Source organism: Dama dama, chromosome 15 (genome assembly GCF_033118175.1).
Source record: "Dama dama isolate Ldn47 chromosome 15, ASM3311817v1, whole genome shotgun sequence".
NCBI lineage: Eukaryota > Metazoa > Chordata > Mammalia > Artiodactyla > Cervidae > Dama > Dama dama.
Window position 1 is genome coordinate 61064684 of NC_083695.1, and position 22427 is coordinate 61087110.

At 47.2% G+C, this 22427-nt stretch overlaps 2 protein-coding genes across 6 annotated transcripts in view; both read left to right on the forward strand.

Moving 5' to 3' along the window:
- EXOC6 (exocyst complex component 6) overlaps positions 1–10502 on the forward strand; it is a 180080-nt gene extending 169578 nt beyond the window's left edge. For 4 of the 5 annotated variants that reach the window (XM_061162191.1, XM_061162192.1, XM_061162193.1 and 1 more), the window contains 2 exons: positions 8038–8150; positions 9252–10502. In XM_061162191.1, coding sequence (XP_061018174.1) covers positions 8038–8150; positions 9252–9384 — 246 coding nt within the window. In that variant the 3' untranslated portion in view covers positions 9385–10502. The remainder of the gene's footprint in view (positions 1–8037; positions 8151–9251) is intronic. The other variant, XM_061162195.1, reaches the window with a different exon arrangement.
- Positions 10503–12193: 1691 nt separating this feature from the next.
- On the forward strand, positions 12194–20203 carry LOC133069885 (cytochrome P450 26C1). Its single transcript, XM_061161339.1, has 6 exons — positions 12194–12397; positions 12919–13143; positions 13630–13905; positions 15271–15429; positions 17301–17630; positions 19826–20203. Exons 1-6 carry the CDS (start codon positions 12194–12196, stop codon positions 20201–20203), a joined length of 1572 nt encoding a protein of 523 aa, XP_061017322.1.
- Positions 20204–22427: the final 2224 nt, after the last annotated feature.

The window sequence follows — 22427 nt, forward strand, 5'->3', positions numbered from 1 at the left end:
TTTATAGTAAAACATAACGTCACTAATTACATTTAAGACTAAAGTAACCCAGCTATTAGTGCCTCCAAGTTTTCATTTGCATTATTTTAGAACACAACCATGGGGAGGAGAGGAGAGGAGTAGCCACTTAGACTCTTACAAATTTTAAAAATGGTTACCCTCTCCCTTTTGTTCTTCTTAATAAGTGTACTCTACAGGAGTACTTAAAGAAATCCCAGCCCAGTCTAGCTTCTCTCATTTGAGCAACTACTATATCCTGGAGTAAAGACACATTGGCATACAATTCTTGTTCATTGGCTGATCCATATTGTTTTCCTTTGTTGTTTGAGTTCTTCCAAAGTTAGTTCATATTAGCAGATCTTATTTCTTCAGAGTTGCAATGACACAAAATGACTCATCATAGAGAACTAAAAGTTTAGTGAACACCTCACATCATGAGTTTCAAGGTTTGATTTCTTTAGTATTGGAAGTCTGAGCTTCATTGGTAAAGTCATTACATAACTCCCTGTTATATAAGTGTGGCAGATGATGTAGTGAATCCGGATAGAAAATTAAAGGTATGACCGAGGAATGTTTATTTAGCATGTTTGATTGTGGCAACACTGATTACAAAAGGTAATCTCAGGAGCAGAACTTTGGTTATGAAATATTTTACTATATTCTATAGCACAGATTAAATCAAAGAGACTAAGTGTCTGGCTTTCAGAATAATATAAGGCATTACTAAAAATTCAGAGTTGTCTTCATTATAAATAGTAAAGTAAATGATAACATAGCTATCTTATTAGTATATGTGATGTGGGCTCTGCATAGACATAAACTCTGCATCAAAAGGTAACATTTGCTTGGTTCCTGCTATATACCAGGTACTGGGCCAAATGTGAAGATACAGATGTTAAGCAAAACAAGTCACCAGCTTTGAGGCACTTACAAAGTACATTAATAGGAAGAAGAAAAGGCTTCACTACTGGTGTATAAGAAAAAGTCAGGCTGAGTTAGCCATGCATCATCCAGACTACAGAAGGAATTATTGATATTTGATTCTTTAGTGGGTAGATAAACATAGTAACTATGATATCAACATAGTGTGAAAAACAGTGTGAAAGAGATTTTATGAAGGGGGATGTGAGGACACACGAAAGAGAACAGCTAACCTATGGTGGTCTGGGAAAGCTTCCTGAGAAAAGTGAATCCAGACTTAAATTGTATGGAATAAATGAGAGTTCCTGGGTGAAGAAGGAGGAGAAAGGGACTCAGAGAAGAAAATGACAATTTCATGGGGGATCATCATGGTTTTTAAGAGAACTCTGAGTAGTTCCTTGTTTAGGAGCTCAAATTCCAAGGCAGGAGAGGAAGCCAAAAGATCACTTTGCGTGTCATGCTAAGGAACTGGAACTTTATCTTGTAGGAGCCGGGAAGTCATTGAAAGTTTTAGGCAAGTGAATGATGTGATCAGGTATGTATTTTAGCTTCTTCTCTCTGGCAGCAGTGTGGAGGGTGATGGATCCTGGCGAGGAGGCAGAGGGAATAGGCAAGACCAAAGGCCCTAGGGGACAGGATCTGATATCTAAATCTAGGACAGTAGTAATAGCAGTGGTGGAAAGTAGGTAACAAGTGAATTCAAGAAATATCTAGGAAAAAAATATTTAGGACATTAAGTTGATGTAATTTGGGAATAAATAAGGTGCAGGAGTTGTGAGAGAGGAGATTCAAAGCAGAGTGAATCAAGATTTCTGGTTTGGGTCATTAGGTAAGTGCTAGCACTCTGTGTGACTCACCTCACAACACGAGGCAACTGAACAAGGTACAAGAAAAACAGGCCACAGATATATGTGAAGGTAGCATACAAGCCAGAATCACACTCAACCACTTGAGCAAAATATCTGTAATGTTCTTTTCTATTTGGCTAGTTACTAGGTTTTTTGTATTTTAGAAGTAGAAGATAAAAAAGTTATTTGGGGGGAGGGGGCTGTGCCTCATGTCAAGCAAGATCTTAGTTCTCCAACCAGGGATAGAACTCATGCCCCCCGCAGTGGAAGCACAAAGTCTTAACTACTGAACTGCCAGGAAAGTCCCCCCAAATTCTACGTAATAATTTACTAATATCTGTCTGGATTCATAAAGAACTTTTTAGGAAACTTCAGCTAAATACCTTTTGTTATATGAGTTTAAATATATAATATAAATATTTTAAACCCCAATTGCCAAGAGAATTATTTAAAACTCAACTATATAAGGTGCTAATATTCTTACATTACTAAACGGAAAGTCAAAAGATCCTCTTAAAAGTTTCTGCAACCAATTCTACTCCCAGATATATACCCAAGAGTAAAATGCATGTCCACCCGAAAACATGTTCATAGCAGTATTATTCATAATAGCCCCTGGATGGGAATAACCCAAATGTTCAGTAACTGATAAATAGATAAACAAATGTGGTATATCCATATAACAGAATGTTATTTGGCAGTAAAGAGGAATGAATTACTGATACCTGCTACAACATGGATAAACCTTAAAAATATGTTAAGTAAAAGAAACTGGACACACAAAAAACACATGTTATGTGACTGCACTTTGGAGACTGACTGCTAATGAGTATGGGGTGATAAAAGTGATCTCAAATTTATTGAGGTAGTTGGAGAATTCCGTGAATGTACTCAAGACCACTGATTTGTATACTTTAAATGGATAAACTGGACTATATATGAAATACATCTCAAAACTGTTAAAAAAAAGTTTAAGGTGATATAAGAAGAAACAGGAGTCTAATTATATTAAAATTATAAAAGCAAAAATAGAAAAAAATTGTTATAACTATCAAAAATAAGAAGGTAGTATAAATAAGATAAATCCTCATATATGCTAACTGTATGATGATAAATAAAAACAAGAAAAATAAGTATATTTAGAAATATTGAGATAATCACCAATATTAAAACAGGAGTTAACTTGACTGCGTCTGAGAGTGGAAAGTGTAGGATAGTGGACTGTTGATTATTAACCATGTATTACTTGATAAAATTAATCTTAATAAAGAAAGAAACCACATAAAATCAAACATATATATGTATCTTCATGGTCTTTTAGCCATGGTAGTGACCAGGAAATTCAAGAAAAAGTGAATACAGATGTGTATAAATCTAATGATATAAATTTCTTTTGCCTCTTTTTTCCCCAAATTCCAAACCAACCTAGTAGTTATCTAGGACTACTACTTGGCTTATCATCAGAAATACTTTAGGAACATTCTGCTTCTGCTGTGTGCAGTTCACTGGAGTTAAGTGACTTGAAGAGAAGAATGCCTTTAAGCCACAATGTGCTCAGACCTTGCTCCTGATCCTCACATAGTTAGGAGTGGAAAGGCTGGCTGCGAGTGGGTTTGGCAGATGGACTGTTTGAAGAGGGCAGACATGGGTTAGGGGTCAGGTGTATCAGAGAGTCAAAAGGCAGCACCAGAGCAGTGAACACCTAGAGGCAAAAAATGAAGTGGATAGACGCTCAACACTGCTTCTTTAGTTTTTGCCCAAGCCCCCTCTATGTGCTACTGAAAATTCTTTTCTGTGCGGCATGTGGAATTTTCCAAATGTGTTTTCAGATAGCTGGAAAGGGGTAAAAGCCAAGAGCTTTAAAAAGCATATGGAGCTCATCATTTGATTTCAACATCTATTTAGAAAAAGTACTTGTATTCTGCACCCCCCCCCCAATTGTGGTCAATTTAATAAGACCCATTTTTCTTGAATCCCCCAGTGCCTAATTACTCATATTTCTTCCTTAAAGCTACATTCTGGTTTAGGATTTTTGTTGTCATTTAAGTCTCTGAAGCACTCTAGGAGCCCTTGCTTTGGCTTTGTTTTTTTGGAAGCAAAGGAAAAATGATCTCCTGGTTTACTTTTGGAATCTGCAAAGCAACTTTGAGGTCCCAGGTGGGTTTAGTGTTTGGAAAGGGGAATTTGGGGGACTAAGGTTGACCCTGAGCCCCCAGATCACTGTTCACATTTACAAAAGCAAACCTGGTATCCCCAATTGCTTTTCTCTTGAGGTTGGCTTAACTTTATTTATCTTCTGCCTTGGGTCACTGCCCCTGAGGTGCTTCAAAAGCAAAACCCAAAGACCCAAAACAAAGAAAGCTAAACCAGATTCAAGGAAAAAATGACCTAGCACTCTGGGTTCACTTTTACAAAGGCAAAAAGTCACTTCAAGAGTTCCATAGAATGGTTTTAAGTTGGGCTAGATTCATTGTGTTGTTTGCACAAAGTGATCTCAACAGGTCTGAGACCCCAAGTTTCTTGGGTGTAGATTTGGAGTGCAGTTTAGGATGGGAAACCGTCAGCAGGCTAAATGCTTTGACACAGACTAACTCTTCAGTGATTCTCAACTATATTGAGCATATAAATAGACCACCCATGCAACCATTTCTTTTCTTAAGCCGAATCTTTTTGTTTGCTGGACATACGTAGGAATCACTGAGGAAGTGAAACGTACAACTCACTTTAAAAAGTTGGCATAAATCCACCTTATATTATCAGATTAGTTATGAAGGGCGTTTTTGAATCCTTGGTAAAAAAAAAGTTAGGTTACTAATTTTAGGTAATCTTATAAATCATGATGAAATAGAACTGAGGCATGTTATTTTGCTATTCATTTTTGTATGATCCATACTTTGCTTACTTCCCCAAAGGATTTAAGATAGAATTACTTTACTTGACTATTGGGACAAACCCATTTTTAGAACCTAATACCAATTTTTGTTATAATATACCTGACTTTATCCTTTAATAAGTAATTGTAAAACTGCTTGTGGATAATCTAGGGGAGATTTTTGTTTTTGTTCATGTTTGATCTACATCTTTGAATTTCAGTTATATATGTTAACTAATAAATTCACCTGTTGAGACCATGTCTCACAGTTTATTTACAAGACTGAGGGAGATTTTTTGTGATTAATAACAGATGTATTATTTGTGTACTGCCATCTGAAGGAAGTAAAACTTGAAACAGAGAAGTGAAGTTTTCCATAAGGACAGAGTACATCCTGTGAAACCACAATGAATGTGAGAGGCATTCCCAAGGCAGTGGCTGTGTGGAGTGAAGAAGTCGGTGGCACCACTCCAGTTTCCTCATCCCTTCCTGTCACACTGTGGCTCTAGAGCAGTCATGTTTTTAAACCATCCCAGAAACCTGGCCTCCTGCTTCTTGGTCAAAAGAGGCACAGGTAGCTGCTTGTAGAAATAGACTCAGTCCATGAACCTGGCCCGGCATAGTGTTAGGTAGGACCCAAGAATAATGCCCTCGTTTTGTGTTACATCTTTCATCTCAAAAGAACTATATTTTAAAAAGTGAAAAAGGACCTTATAATTGTTATGGATATAGTCCATTTCTGTAGTCCATTCAGAAAAAGGAGTGCTTTTTTCTAGAAGTTCATTTACCTTAATTAACATTAGACCCAATGCCTTCTAATGAGGAAATCTATCCTCTGTATCAAGCCCCTGATGTCAAGAGCCGACTCATTGGAAAAGACCCTGATGCTGGCAAAGATTGAAGGCAGGAGGAGAAGGGGATGACAGAGGATGAGTTGGTTGGTTGGCATCACCAACTCAGTGGACTTGAGTTTGAGCAAGCTCTGGGAGATGGTGGACAGGGAAACCTGCTTACTGCAGTCCATGGGGTCGCAGAGTCAGACACAACTTAGTGACTGAACAACAACAGATGGGCATTTAGGTTAAATTTTGTGGTTCCTGTAATTTCTAAAGAAATTTCTAGCGATAACTTTGCAAATGAGTATCCGACCTTGTGAGAAAAGAGCATGTATTTCTTTATCTAGGAAAGTCTATTTTTTGCTGTGAAAGAACCACTTCTGTACTCACAGTTGGAGTTGGTGTAGGTTTTAAATTCATTAAATGGGCTCCTCCTTTCTCACCTGGGGGTAGATCAACCCTTATTTTAAACCCTTTTCCTCTTCCAAATCCCAAAGGTCATGTTGCTGTTGCCTTTCGGAAAGAAAGGGAATTTGCAGCCAGTACATTAAGTGGTTACTTTCTGCTGACTGTGCGCATGCCCACACACACTTGAGCAAACACAAATGCATACCTGAAAGAGGACTCCTTCAAAATGAGGCTTTTAACAACTGTGTGAGGGGAATTCATTATTGGAATTTATTGGGGGGAAAAAGTATGTATGTAAACCTTATGAAAATAAAGACAATCACAGTTACCCATAATCCCACCCCAAATTACAGCTATTCTTAACATTTTCTCAAATTTTATTCCAGTCTCTTTTGATGGGTTTTTATGTGATTTTATTAGTAGTGTTTATTATAAGCTTCTTCCCAAGTTATTTAAAATTCTGTGTAAGCATTGATTTGAATAAACTCCCTATACATAGATAGATATCTCACTATTTCACCCTTCTGTTAACATTGAGATTTAACCTGTCTTCAGTGTTTTTTTTCCTTCTTCAATTTTTGATAACACAAATAACATTTTTGAGATTAACATATTTATTAATAAAATTTTATCTACCTTTATTATTGTTCACTGAAGTTAGATTCCTAGAAGTAGGATTACAGAGTCAAAGGGAATGGCCATTTTTTCTAAGGTTCTTAAATACATAATGCAAATTCACATTCTAAAGAAGTTATATTAATTTATATTTTCATTGCAGAGTGTAGAAAGTAACTATTCCTCCTTGTGAAAGAAGGGGAAACTGTTGCTTTAGCAAGAGTAAAGAATTACACAGAACTTGGAGTACTTCCCTTTTCTTTTTCATTGTATTCTTTTAACATTGTCTCAGTGCAGTTTCTGTACCAGTGACTTAACTTTTGGTATGGCCTAGAATGTTGTCTGAAAGAAAAAATAGCGTGGCTTTTAATATTAGTAGCAAACATTTTCATTATAGAATTTTCTTCTTTGTATAAGAAAGTCTCTAATTAGTGGAGAGGGGAAGAGTCAAACAAATCCATTGTCTTCCTAAGGAGGAGCTAGTTTCTTGTAACTTTTCTCTAGTTTTTAACCACCCCAGAAGTTTTATGTCTCTCTGAGTCAGTGGATTGGCTCACATGTTCTAAGAGTAAATAAAAATACTTCATTTGAAAGCAAAACCAATACACCCCTTACTTGTAAAGTGGGCTAAAACAAAAAGAAAGAATAATATAAAAACTGGAGGAAGGTAGTAAGTAAAGCATTTAGCTTTCTGAAACAGTTCAGATGGGGATAGGAAGTTGGTCTTAAATGGCTTAAAGGGGATTAGGGTTTTAAAGTTGGATAAGGAGTTTGGTGCTTTGGTTTATGCATGGCATTGCTTTTAAAAGATTACTTCTATATTTGACAACAATTCTAACTGGAGATTATAAAGCAAATAGTCAATTTTAAAACACTATGGAAAACAAGAGGGTTTCCTTTTTGTTGTTGTTTGTTTATACAAAATGATTGCCTAGAGTTAACAAGCTGAGTCCTGAAGGCCTCGTTTCATAACACTACTGAGGATCTATCACCAGGGAGAATCCAGCAGAGGTTGTTTAATGCACTTCATTGAGATTATCTGAGCTTTTCGGTTTAAATTACTTTGGGAAAGTCTAGGTGTAAACGACTTCTTTGAAAGGTAAACATACTTAACCTCTTAAAAAAAAAAAGGTTCAATTTAAATTCTTTAAAATTTTTCAGTTAGCAGCAACCTTTACTAGTTAAATCTGAGTATGAACCAAATAATGTGTAAAGATTAAATCTCTATACATCAGAACAAGTGTTAATGTAATTATATAATAGTGTTTTCATTATTTTACAATTATTTGAAAATGCAATGAAGTACTTTATTAGAAAGGCAAGTCCTGACAATTTTAGTTATTTCAAAAGTGAAAAGATACCATACACTACGTTGGTTCTAAAGTGTAGTTAATGAAGTTTTAAAAATAAGATCGGTTATTCTGTTCCATCTGAGAAACAGGTTATATTCAAATGGATCAAGAGTAGCATATACTTTATGTATTGGCTGTGGATAAATAGTCAAAAATTGCTTTGACATTTTCCCCATCTTCCTCAGCTCCTCGACCTGTTTATGGTTTGGGATTGGTCTACTTATCTAGCTGATTATGGTCAGCCAGCGTCTAAGTACCTTCGGGTGAATCCAAACACAGCCCTTACTCTTTTGGAGAAGTGAGTATATTCTGAAAGCTTCGCATATCATTTTAGCAGCTTGTAATTCAGTGATAATTGAAAAACTGGAAATTTTTAATCAAAAGAGAAATGTCTACATGGAGCTTAAAAGTTCAGTTCATTTTAATGACTAAAATATAAGCCGCCTTCTTTCTTGCCTTCAGTGCTGGTATAGTTTTTTATGAGATTTCTGTTTGAGTTGATATGAACTAAACTTTTTTCCTATTGTGTCCTCAATATCTGACTTAATTAGCTTTAGAAATATGTTTACTGGAGATAAGTGAGATTGGAACTTAAAAAATATATATATATACTGTAACACAGGAAAGAAGGTATTTCCTAAAACGTAGATTGGGACTAGAATCAGTTTGCCATCAGTGCTATCTAAAGCCTACCATGATGGGCTTGGATTCCTTACAGGTAAAGAAGTATGCCTTTTGAAAAAATATTATAAAATCTGAAGTAACAGAACACTTACTGGTGCATCTTGTCCAAAAAACAAGTGTTGGTGTTACTTTTCCTTCTCATTATGCAGCATGTTTTCTTTTCTCTGTATCATATTTCAGATATCACCATTAAAAATTTCAATTTTTGCATTGAAAGTGTGTATTATTTTCCCACATTTCAAAATATCTGGTGTGTTTGATTTGAGAAGGACACAAGGAACTGTTTTAAATAAGTTGTTTTACAGTGCCATGAAACACCACTGAGGCAAAAAAAATTACTGCTTTAAATTTTCTATTGTTATTTTTCCTTTCACCTTGTCTTGGTATGAGTGTGATTTGCAGAGTCTGTAGAGGGTGTGTATTTTAGCATACTTCATGGAATGATATTAGAAAATAGTATCATGTAAGAAAACATGCTTTTAGATTTATATAGTAATGCAAAAACACCATTTCGTATAGAATGCAAAATAAAGCTGCTAATATTTTCTGTGGTTGCTATCTCTAACTCTATTAGTAATACCTATTTTCTTTGAAGTATATTTTTCAAGCATAGATTTAGTGTGAGATAACCCAGAGCATGCCAGAATATTTTAGTTGTTACAGTATAACTTTTAAATTCCTTTTATTAAGCTTCTTCATTCACATATATTCCTAGGATGAAGGATACTAGCAAAAAGAACAATATATTTGCTCAATTCAGGAAGAATGATCGAGACAAACAGAAGTTGATAGAGACAGTTGTGAAACAGCTGAGAAGTTTGGTGAATGGTATGTCCCAGCACACATAGCCGTCACATCACTTGCACTCAGTGATGCCAACTCCGTGACTCAATGTTGATCTCTAACAGGCACTGGTCATGATACAGAAAATTGTTTGCAGAATTAAAAAATACAATAGAGAAAAGACACTTGATGAGAGCTTAGAAACAAGAAAGAATTATAAATATCATTTGTATGGATTTTTAAATAATTGAATACTATTTTATATATGGAAAATGTGACAATTTTTTTCACTTCTAGGGAAAAAAGGCAAAACTGTAATATATAAATCAGGTCAAAAATTGTACATGAAACTGATTGTGTAAATACATTAGAAGAACTTACGCCTCTATAGGGTGTTTTTTCTATTTAGACTTCAATGATTGTTCTGGTTGTTTTTTTTTCTTCCCAGCCTCTGGTTTTGGAATGCAATCATGTATGACATTTTCCTGACATTTTCTGACTTTTAGCTTTAATTTTCACCTCACTAGTACTAAATTGTCTAATTCTGCTGATTTTGAGGGAGGAAATAGACAAATATGTAAAGGAACCTGAAATTGAACTTAACCCAATAAGAATGTGAATTACTTGTTCAACTTGGGTGGTTTAATCTGAATATGAAGAAAAGGTATTTGGATTTTCTGAAGATGCAGTGTTGTTTCTGTTCAGCAGGGTTAATATTTCTAACTATATTGTTTGTAGCTGACCCCATTTATTTGGTTTGGTTTGGTTCAAGTTAGGAGGACAGAAACTAAGTGGGGCTAACCACTTCAGGTGGCACTTGTGCTAGGAGAGACATACTCCTGCACATAGAAGTTACCGCAGGGGTCAGGTTACTTTCTTCAAGGCGCAGACCTTGGTGCTGGATCCTTATTGTGAAAACAAGCCAAACCAAAATGAACTCTGGAAAACCTAAAACGAATGTACCTTTTACTCTGTGTAAATGACTGTGGTCCAAAGGGTAATATCAATCTGATCCTTACTTTGTCTTCTTTGTATTTATGCTGAATAATCCTTTTGAATTTTCAGAATTTATGCCTGTAAGAAACTTATATTTGACTCTGTAAAATAAGTGTAAAGAATCATATGTGCATTTCTTGATTTTGTGATTAAATATTAAAAAGGTTGAGCAAGTTGCTGAAAATTCATTGCTGTTGCATCTGTTTAGAGTTTCCTGATTTAAAACAACTGCTTTCTTCAGAAAGGCTGTTATTTAGTTACTGGAATGGGAGTATCGCCAGAACGAAGAAAACAAGCATTTTTTCTCTCGACGGTCTCTAATCCTGAAGTACTTAACGTTTAAAAAAATATTATATGGAAAACATGGTTACTTCTAGGTACAATACAATACCATCTGGAAGTTACTAAAGACGGCGAGCTGCTAGTTCTCTTTGGGGACTGGAAAGCGGTGGCCCTCGAGTGCCGTAGCCTGCCCTCCAGGGCACTTGGGACGTCTCCCCGGCTTGGGCTGAGGCGTCCCGGATTCAGAGAGACGCCGCCTTTGCACTGTTGGGAGCAGAGCACCGTGCCTTCGCAGCGGCGATGGTCTTGAGGAGTTTACTTTTCTCAGGGATACAAGCACCCGGCAATCCCCACCATCACCCCGCTCCGCAACACACACACCCCTCGGGTTGAGCCGTAGTGACTAGGACGCCAGAGTCCTGGGCATTTAGGGCCCCACAAAAAGCCCGAAAAGCAACTGTGTAGCCTGACGAGATGGAAGGATACAAAGGGGGAGGGATCGGTGAATTTGGTCTTCGAGACCCGAAAGGCGCCCGGGGATATCTGCTCCTCGTGGGGTTGTGGGGGGGTGGGGGGCGGGCTCTCCGTGAAGCTTTGGGCAGCAGTTACACTACCCCCTTTTGAAGGATTCTGGAAGTGGTGGACCAGAGACCTCGGAGGGAGGGGATGTCGAAGAATCGCAACCCGGGCCATCCTTTGTAGGCGCTTGCGATGCCACGGCAGGCATGGAAGACCTCGATTTCCCTGAAATAAAAGCAGAGCAAAGGGGAGAACCCCTGTCCCTTTTAGCCCTGGAGTGCCGTGGGAACCGGCACCTGGAAGTTAGAGTGATCCCCCGTTAGCTCCCTGCGCTAGGTCAGTCCACTCGCCGAGCTCTTGCTTGGAGTCGGGAAGTTCTTGGCGCGAAACCGCAGGCCCCGCCCGAAGAGCTGCGTCGGGCACGGCACCGGCTGAGCGGTAGCGCAGTAGCTGCTGCCACTCCCCACCCCAGCCCCCCGGAGAGCGCGCCGCTGCCCAACGCCTCCAATCGTTACCCTGCGTGGAGCGCCTTAAATATGCAGAGGCGCGTCACGTCGTGTGGATCGGGATCAATCCGCAGGGAGCAATCCAGTATCTATATAAATGTTGCCTGGGTAGGCCGAAAAGGGTTAAAAGGCTGGAGAAGAGAGAGGTGGGCGGGGGTCTACACAACCCGGGTGAGCGCAGCCCTGGTTGGCAAACCGGTGAGTTGCTCCTCTCTTTGCCCTCCCTCGCTGCTTCCATCGAAGGAGTGCTGACCCAGGGAGGTGGGAGGTGCTCGGCGCGAGCGGTCCTGAGGCAGCCCGCACCCCCGCAAGGAGGTGGCATTTTGGCCCGGGAGCCGTCGGACTCCGGAATAAGTCCTGAGCTCGCGGGTCTCTATAAAGGCACGTTCCCTAAGGGCGCGTAGTCACTGCGATCCTCCGCTGCCCCTCTGCTTGTAGAGCGAAACCCCTGGTAAATCTCAGTTTTGGTCCCCAAGCCCCCGGGTCCTTTCCGGACAGAACAGGTGAGCACTGCGCGCCGCAGCTCCGGCGCTTACTGCGCTTGGAGCGGCCTGACCCCCGCAGGCTCGCCATGTTACCCTGGGGGCTGAGCTGCGTGTCCGTGCTGGGGGCGGTGGGCACCGCGCTCCTGGGCGCGGGCCTGCTACTCAGCCTGGCGCAGCACCTCTGGACCCTCCGCTGGACGCTGAGTCGGGACCGAGCCTCTGCCCTGCCCCTGCCCAAAGGCTCCATGGGCTGGCCCTTCTTCGGGGAAACGCTGCACTGGTTAGTTCAGGTGAGCAGTCCGTCGTTTCCGCACCCCGATTTGGCCCGTCTTCTCTGTCCCCCACTGCCTCTCAAGGTCCCCAGGGCTCGTAGCCATTCTCTTCCTGTCGCCCAGGGCTCCAGGGAGCATATACAGCCCTCCCCTCTACCCAGCTTCTCCCTCGAAGGGACCGTGTGTCACTGGCGTTCTCTCCAGCACAGCCTAAGACCCGATGCCACGCAGGGATGAGCAGAGGGGTTCTAGGGCCCTATGTCCTGCCACCATTGAATCGGGAGTCGGGCGCGTCTCAGCCCTCAGCTCTTTGGCACTCGGGTCCCCATTCTAATCCTGTTTCCCCATCTCACCAGTGGGAACGGGAGCATGTACATCCCTGTAGAGTAGTCAGTCGCGAGATACCTTTGAGACCGTTTTGTAAAGAATAAGATGCCAGCCTGGAGCAGGAGGCTTTTATCAAGAGGCAGTTGGGATGCCTGGGCTAGTTTCGCAGCCGAGGCCCAGCGGCCCCATCCCTCTTCGCTCCTGGCTCGCAGGGCTCTCGCTTCCACAGCTCCCGCAGGGAGCGCTACGGGACGGTGTTCAAGACGCACCTGCTGGGCAGGCCAGTGATCCGCGTGAGCGGCGCCGAGAACGTGCGCACAATCCTGCTGGGCGAGCACCGCCTGGTGCGCAGCCAGTGGCCGCAGAGTGCGCACATCCTTCTGGGCTCGCACACACTGCTCGGCGCGGTTGGAGAGCCGCACCGGCAGCGGCGCAAGGTGAGCCCAAAACAGTAGCGGCCGTCGGAACGTCGGACCGGCGGCTTCTGAGCAGCTGCCGTCGGCCAGGCCGGGCGACGTGTTAGGGATCCACTGTGAACCTGACCAGGGCCCCTGACAAGTGGGTGGCATTGGGCTAGTAGTCCCTTATCTTCTCTGGATTCGGCTTATAAGGCCGGGACTGGGACTTAAAGATCCTTTCATCTTCGATCTTCTGCGACTCTTATGCCAGAAGCGATGGAAATTCAAACTCAGTGTTAGGGACGACTTCCTGGAGTAGGTGGCCCCTGGAGCCTGGATGGAGAGGAGGCACGGTGTACATCAGACAAGCACTAGAGGGAGTGGAGAGAGCAAAACCCAACACATTTGGGTCCGGGTCGCTTAGAAGAGGAAGAAGGGGCCGAAATTGGCCTCTTGACTCCGCTGGAGTCGTGGAGCAGAGGAAACCGGACGGCTGCCAGGGCTGACCCTGTGCGTTCCCCTCAGATCCTGGCTCGAGCGTTCAGCCGTGCGGCGCTGGAGCGCTACGTGCCTCGCCTGCAGGGGGCGCTGCGGCGGGAGGTGCGCTCCTGGTGCGCGGCCCGCGGGCCTGTCGCTGTCTATGAAGCCGCTAAAGCGCTCACCTTCCGCATGGCCGCGCGCATCCTGCTGGGGCTACAGCTAGACGAGGCGCAGTGCTCCGAGCTGGCCCGGACCTTCGAGCAGTTCGTGGAGAACCTCTTCTCGCTGCCCCTCGATGTGCCTTTCAGCGGCCTGCGCAAGGTACTGCCGCCCCGCCCGCCCCAGACCTTCTCTTTGGGGCTCCCTTGCTGCGCCATACGCATCACCTCTGCTGGGAGATGGAGGCTTTGCCCAGTGTGGGGAGGCGGCATGGTGGCGGTGGGCCTTGGGGCTGGTCTCTGTCCTGACTCGCTGTGTGAGCCGGGGCGGGCCACACACCCTCTCTGGACCACGCCTGGCGGGCCGAGCTCCAGCCCCAGCAGCCGCGGGCTTCCCGACGTTGGGTCTCGGTGGCGGGAGCCCAGCCAGTCGCCCCGGCCCCTCCCCAGAGCGGCGCCTCTAGGCCCGGCTTGCAGCGCCTCTTTGGAAGCCCCGTGGCTGGGCAACGGATGGGAGCACAAGGGCCGCAGACACGCCCCCGGCCCAGGCCGGCGCCAGCCCGGGTTGGAGAGGGGTGGGTGTCGGCTCACCGCCCGCGGCCCCAGGCCCGCTAGTTTCCGGATTAGAGAACCGTGGCCTCTTCAAACTTCAGAGCAATGGGCCGGACTTAGAGAGCAACTGATCTGGGGCTTCTTACCGTGCCAATGTCCTGGTTTTCATTCAGCCAATTAAAAATAATAGTTATGTGTAAAGGGACCTGGTATATGGACCGATTGCCTTGGGTACATTTCTCTGATTTAATCCTCTCAGTTGCAAAATATTATTCTCGTTTAATTGATGAAGAAACTGAAGCTCCAAGAGGTTAAATGACTTGCCCAAGATCACACAGCTAGTAGGGGCAGAGGCAAGGTTTGACAACCCCCCCTCCCCCCACTCCCCGCCTCATCCTTGTCTCCCCTGACAAGAAGCCAATGTCCTCAAAATGCTTCCCCTGGCAGATGCTTTCTCACTGTGCTTGCTCCCTGAACTCTGGGGGACCATCCCAGCCCTCCTGCCTACCCCTTTACAAAGGCTAATGTTTAGAGCTTCCAGTAGTGTCCTTTAAGCCAGAGCTTTCCTGAGTACATCAAGGTGTCCCTTCCTCTCTGCACTGGTGCCCACTGCCCCTGCATGCAGGGGAAGGGTGGTGGGCTAACTCCCAGGTTCTCTGCCAAGCACAGACACTTGAAGCTGCGTGACCCTGGGCAATTGCTTGACCTCTCTGAGCCTCAGCATCCTTCCCTTAGGAGGACAGTAAACTGCCTTGCTCCAAAGAGGGACTTGTGATCATCAAGAGATAATGGTGTATGAGGGTAATGGACAAATTCCTTTATTGAGTCCCTTCAACAGTGTGGAGCTAAGCTGGGAATGTGTTAATGCTGGCTTTCAGCAGAGCCAGACCAGCACTGGGAAGATGTGGGGGGAAGGTGTCCAGGGCTAGCCCCCTCTGCCTTCCTACCCCAACTCCCTTCTCTCCCCACACACCAGGGCATTCGGGCACGGGACCAGCTGCATCGGCACCTGGAGGATGCCATCGTGCAGAAGCTTCTTGAAGACAAGGCTGCTGTGGAGCCAGGCGATGCCCTCGATGGGATCATCCACAGTACTAGGGAACTGGGCCATGAGCTCTCAGTGCAGGAACTGAAGGTATGTGGCCAGATTTCTCCTCCCCTCTTTTGCATTTATAGCAGGTCTCTACACACAGCCTGAATCCCTGGAACAACGGAGCAACATCCTGTTTGGCCCCACTTGGAGCCACAGACACGCCTCAGGGTGAGGGAAAGAGGAAACCTGGGTCCAGTCATGGCTCAGCTGCACCCCCTACCTCGGTGTCTTTGGGCCAATTGAAAGCCTGAATCCTAGGTCCTCCCTTACAGTTTCTGGCCGCAAACAGCTCTCCTCTTCCCCACTTCTCTGTCACTTCATACTTTTGCTTCTGCTGTCTGCCTGCCTATGACACTGTCTTCACCCCTTTTCTCTACAGACCCTAAGGGTTCAGGGTCAAATTCCAGTTCCTTGAAGTGCCCCCTTTCCTCCCCAAATCTACACGTCCATGAGCCACCTTGGCACCTGGTACCTTGGGTACTGGTCTGTTTTGCCACTGAATTTACTGGAGAATTAGAAACTGCCCCCCCCCGCCCCCCCCCCCACCCCCCGCCCCGCCATGTATACAGAGAACACATGCAGTGGAAGTAAGGAGGGAAGCTTTGGAATGACCCCTGGGCCCACCTTCCTGAGAACCCAAAAAGGAATGGAGAGGTTGGGGGAAGGGGTCAGGGGAGTTAGAAATGGAAAAGCTTCATCCCTTCCATAAGCAACTCCCATCCTTTCTCTGGCACTCAGTTTCCCACTAGCGAGCCACTGAAGGGTGGGGCTCAGCCTGAGTATCTTCTCTGAAAATGGGACTAACAATCTCTTTCCTGACTTCTGGGTGGTTGTGAAGTCTGGAAGAGTCAAGGGGTTGGAGGTAGATGAGCAGGGGGCGCTGGTGAGTCCTGGGGGAGCCGGCGGGTAGGAATAGTTCTAGGCTGGGAAGGGGAGTGGTACGGAAAGAAGTGGACAGTCCCTCTGCCTCAGCAGAGCGGTGGAGAGCATGACAACACAGTCCAGGTTCTCCGGAAGGGACCCACTAGCCAGAAATCTTCAGGTCTGGCTGGTCAGGAAGGACCTTGGAGCCCCGGGGTCTCTGTCCCAGCTCCCCATCTTCTCCAGAGCAGGCAGTTAGCCTTGGATCAGCTCATTCATTCCACAAGCAGACTCTACCTATTCAGTGCCAGGCTCTCTCTATACAATGAGCAAACATAGCCTCTGCTGGAGAGGAGGGGTCCACAGGGTTGTGATCACAGGGTTGTGATCACATCCATCAGTGTGTAAACACACAAGCTGGTGCTGCCAGGAAGGAAGACGCCGTGCCAGGAGTTGGGAGGGCACAGGCAGGCGTTGAGGGCTGGGGCCTGGGTGATGAAGCCTCCAGACAGTGCAGACGGGGAAGAGGTATAGTCACTCACTGGGACCACCACTAGGCGGGAGGAGGACCACAATGCTCGCTCTGGTGCCAGGCTGCGGCTGCAGGTGCCTTGGTCAATTCCACAGCAGTCACGGTCAGGACGGCCAGCTGCACTGTCGGCAACACTGCATGGTTAAGAGCGCTGGACTCCTGGCCCGACTACTGGGCCTGGTGACCGTAGGGACCTTGGGCACCTCTCAGAGCCTCAGTAAAACGGGCAGAAACTGTGCCACACACAATGCGGGTGAGAATCCAATGAATTAATTCACTTAAAGCACTAAGAACATTACACCAAAAAAAGTTCCTGGCATTATCTAGGGGAACCTCCCAAGGCTATCTGTGGTTTCCCCAAATGGCGGACTTGGGATTCAGTCCACTCCTGGACCCGCGCAGGTAGCCATGCCTCCGAGCAGTCTGCGCTCTAGTCTGTGCGCAGTGGCAAATGTGGGGCCCCCTGCACCACAGCCCGAGAACCGGTTAATGGAGACAGCGCCCCTGGGCTGTCTTGCAGGAGTCAGCTGTGGAGCTCCTCTTCGCCGCCTTCTTCACCACGGCCAGTGCCAGCACGTCCCTCGTCCTGCTACTCCTGCAGCATCCCGCAGCCATCGCCAAGATCCAGCAGGAGCTGGCGGCGCAGGGGCTGGGGCGCGCGTGTGGCTGCGCGCTGGCGGCCTCGGGGGGCGGCGCTGGGCCCCCGCCCGACTGCGGTTGCGAGCCCGACCTCAGCCTGGCGGCGCTGGGCCACCTGCGCTACGTCGGCTGCGTGGTCAAGGAGGTGCTGCGCCTCCTGCCGCCGGTGTCCGGGGGCTACCGGACAGCCCTGCGCACCTTCGAGCTCGACGTAAGTGCGCCGCCCGCCCGCCCCGCCTTGCAGCCGGCCGCTGGGAGCGGGGGTAGGGTTAGGACTGCGTTGTCTCCTTTTCCCTTGTCCCGGCCTCCTGGAAAATGGGCTGAATCTTATCACGTTTCCCGGGAACCACTGTTGAGGACTCAAAGCAAGGTTAGGGACCCCGGGCTACGTGCTAAATTGCTTCAGTCGTGTCCGACTCTGCGATCCTATGGACTATAGCCCTCCAGGCTCCTCTGTTCATGGAATTCTCCAGGCAAGAATAGTGGAGTGGGTTGCATTTCCTCTTTCAGGGGATCTTGCCAACCCAAGGATGGCACCCAAGTCTCCTGCATTGGCAGGTGGATTCTTTACCACTAGCGCCACCTGCGAAGATTTTGACTGCCGTCTGGGTAGTTAACTCAGAGGCCAGTTTTAGGATAAAATCATCCTTTTCTCTGCCCAGCACCCCCCTTTCAGCCAGTGAGGTCGGGTAGGGCACAAAGAGCCGCCCACTCTGTCCTGTACCCCATTTCTCTGGCTCTCTCACAATATAAAGGGACCAATCATTGCTACCTGTCCAGGGTTCTGGCTGAGGCCAGGTTCCAGGAAAGCTGGATTATTAAAGTATGGGTAGTGGTCAAGTTGGCGTGAGCTGGGCAGGAAAGTTAAGGTTTAGGCTTCATCTCTGGATGACCTTGGGTAATTCCCTGCTCACTCTGGGCCTCAGTTTGCTCTCTGGAAGGAAGCTGCCTTGGTCCCTCCCAGCTTTAACTCAGGGGAGGGGAAGGCTAACGCTGCCATACTGAGGGTGTTTGCCGCTGCACCCCCCCACCCCCACCCCCAGCCCCATCCCTATCCCTGGGCAGCTCCAGGCAGAGGGGCACCTTCTCCCCTCTGCCTTAAACAGCCAGTGTCCCCATTGCATGCCAGAGTTTGAGAGGATGAGATGACTGGATGGAGTCACGGACTCAAAGGACATGAGTTTGAGCAAACTCCTGGAGATAGTGAAGGACAGGGAGGTCTAGCATGCTGCAGTCCACAAGGTGGCAAAGAGTCGGACACGACTTAGCAACTGAACAAGATAAAGAAATTCTGCCCTTGAGGCGCTGTTGTGGAGAGAAAGGGGGCCAGAGCCAGCAACTTCATCACAAACTGGTGTGAAGAAGAGAGTGACCTCTAGCTGAATGATACCAAAACATTTTGAGACCTGGCATTTGAACTGGAGCAGTGAAAGGTTAAGATGGGGACCACACATCACCAAGAGGGCATGGTCCAGACAAAGGTAGGTGTTTAGTAGTGTCTGGGATGCTGAATTTTGGTGTTCAGACATCACTGAGCAGGCGCTGGGGTGCAAGACTCAGGGAAACCAAGGTAGAAGACCACTGGACCACCAGAGTGAATGGGGGCAGGGGTCTTAGCCATCCTCCAGGTTGCAGACGGGAAAACTGAGGCCTAGAGAGGAGAGGGCACGCCTTGGTGATTCCAAGATTTTCTGTTTGCCTGTTGAGAGCAAGGCTCTCCTGAAGCCTGTTCTAGCGAGGAAGCCCGATAGTTGGGGTTGGAAGACCTCTCAAAAGTGGAATAGTTGAAATAGTTGAAAAAGAGGTGATCTAAGGGAACATGAAAGCTGCCTTCATCATTTTAAGCTTCCTTCCAACAATTTAATCCTCACATGCGCCTTCTCAGAGTGTGGCTACTGGATCTGAAAGTTATGTACAGCTCATGGCTATTGAGTATAGAGAGGCAGTTTTCAGTTGAGTGCAAAGAGCTGAAAAATTGAGATGACCTTAAAGGAGCTGTCGTTTGCATTGCTCTGAGGCAGGCAGCTGGTACATGCAGCACTCGAATTTAGGTCTCCTAATGTGAGAAGAAAACAGACAAAACAGTGAACAAGAACAGCACACTTACTGAGCACTAATACATATGTCAGACCCGTTATCTGAATCCTCACAACAAAGCGGACATTTTTGTTCTCACTTGATCACTTAAGAAACTGAGACTCAGAGATTATGTAGCAACCACAGTCACACAGCTCACCAGAGAAGGAGCTGAAATAGACGGGAATGCAAAGCGGTCTCCTAGCTTCCGGTTAAGACGCACGTCCCTGCCTGTTCGGAAGCCTGTTTGATGAACCGCGGGTGAAGGATCGGTTAGGGCTGGGTTTCCGGGTGCCTGGTCGTCAGGCGGGTCTCCTCACCTCCCCGCAGGGCTACCAGATCCCCAAGGGGTGGAACGTGATGTACAGCATCCGAGACACGCACGAGACGGCCGCAGTGTACCGCAGCCCGCCGGAGGGCTTCGACCCAGAGCGCTTCGGCACTGCGGGCGACGACGCGCGGGGCGCCGCCGGCCGCTTTCACTACATCCCGTTCGGCGGCGGTGCGCGCAGCTGCCTTGGCCAGGAGCTGGCGCAGACCGTGCTCCAGCTGCTCGCGGTGGAGCTGGTGCGCACGGCGCGCTGGGAACTGGCCACGCCTGCCTTCCCCGCCATGCAGACCGTGCCCATCGTGCACCCGGTGGACGGGCTACGGCTCTTTTTCCACCCTCTTGCGTCTCCGGCGGCGCAGGATGGGCAACGCCTCTGACCTGCTGCGCTGTGGAACCTGGCTTGGCCAGCGGCTGTGGCGCGCTTGCGGCGCCGCCCATCTGCCGTTCTCCAGTGCCGGATCCGGCGCGCTCTCATTCACCAAAAGGTTACTGAACGCGGCTCTGTGTCCGACTCTGAGGGAGGAGACTCATGAGCCACCGCCACCGCACTTGGAGAAGCGTCCTGGCTGATGGGACGGTGCGTCCAGCACTTCGCACCCTTAGGGAGGAAAGGTGGTGGGCCAAATCTCTTATGCCCTTCCCAGGATTTCAAAGCAGGGATGGTGGGAACATTTCCCCTAGGATTCAAGCTGAGGAGGAGGCATGGGTCGAGGGGAGGAGGGGGTGGATTGGGCAGTCGAATGAGGGAGGACCTGCAACTGTCGCGAGGAAGCCGGTTCACCAGGAGCGCATCTCTGGCCTGGCTTTGGGCCATAGGAAGACACTGAGAAGGCGCCCAACGGAAGGCCCTCAGGCAGCTGGCCTCCTTTAGGTGCACCCTGGCCACTCTGCCTGTCTCGGCAGAAACCCAGAATTGCGGGCGCTTTCAGGGCTCTAAACAGGATCAACAGCACCGGATTCTACTGGCGATTTCTTAAAAGAAAAATTCCTAGTTCAAGAACGCATATAATCTTTCCATTTATACAGGAGAGAATAGGTACACCAGGAGGATTCTAAGGCTGGATTATTTTCATGGGCGGTTGAGACATAATCAGAGAGGTTTGGGGTATTTGTACCCAAAACAAGAAGGCCAAGAAATCGTTTCCTGGCAGTGGCTGAGTGAGGAGGCTGCAGCTTAGCTGGGCAGCTCTCCTCGGTGGGAAAGTGGGATGGAGGTGGCAGAGACTCAAGAAAGACCTCCTCCCTGGAAGGGCCTGCCCTTCATATACCCAGAGAGGGGCTAGGAACTGGACAGCCTGGGGCCCAGGCTGCTGGAACCTTGCTTGAGCATAGCCCCAGGGAACTGAGCTACAGATTATCTCCAAGATGATAGCTGACTGCAGGGATGCCCTGGTTTACTGCTTCAGCCTCCTTCATTACAAGGAAAGACTGAGGCCAGAGACTGGACCACTCACCCAGTGCTCTCTTCCACCCCATCCCTTACCCCCTGCTCCAGTCTCTGGCCTGTGGCCACCTTGTAGCTCTTGGCTTTTTATCCTTTCATAGTGATCCCTAGTTTGGCCTAAGGACGCTCTGGACCTTTCCAACACAAAAGTTCCCAACAGGGCTTAAATCTAAACCAAGAGCCTCCTTTTTTCCTAACAGCCCACTGTAACCTGCTGGCCACCTTCGGACAGGCTGGGGGCAGTTGAACATGATGGGTGAGCCAGAGAAGTTGCTGCCAAGTCCTGAGCTGACCCCTTAGTGAACCAGAAGGAACCAGAAAGTGCCCTCCTGACCTTAGGCTTAAGGTGGATCCTGGGGCCAGAAGGGAAGGGGAAGCATCAGGCTTAGGCAGGGCCCATAGCTCAAGAGCAGGAGCACAGCGGGCCCTTCTGAGCTCAACTGACACAGTCATAACCCCCATCTGCAACAATTCATCACCCACCGCTGACCACAGGCCCTGGCGCCATGGGATCTGCAGGCAGGCGCCGGAGCCACAGAGCCGGTGAAAGTGGTAGATCTGAGGCCTGCCCTCAGGGCGCTCCTGACACTGCAGAGACATCTCAGCCCAGAAGCTCCACTAGGGTGAGGTGGTGGGAAGACCAGGGCTCAGGGTTGATTCTGATTTGAGGAGAGATAGATGGGGCAGGGCTCTCAGAAGCCTGGACTTCCCAGGTTCCCAGAGACCTGGTTTACGTGCTGTGGAGTCTGTACTAAACTATAAGCCTCTGAAAGGGCAGCTTCAGTTTTATTGTGACTTCCCAGTGATACATCGACTCATCATTTCAAGGAAAATCAGAGCTTTTGCTTCTCCTGATTCTCTGAGGAAGGAGCAGATGCGATTCTTACCCTCTTGGACTTGGTATGCTCTCAAAAGAGACAGTAAATAAACTAACAAATGAGCAAGAATAATTCTGATGATGGTAGAGCTGTTTCGAGAGACAAACAGGCTTGTCATACAGGTGCCTGGCAGCTCTGCTGGGCCAGCTGGGGCCTGGAAAGAGTGGCATTTGACTTTGGAAGGAACCAGCCAGGGGAGTCCGGGGATAGAAGAGCCCCAAGCAGAGAGTACAGCAGGTTTAGAACCGAAGGGGTGGAAATCAGTGCTCAAGACAAGGG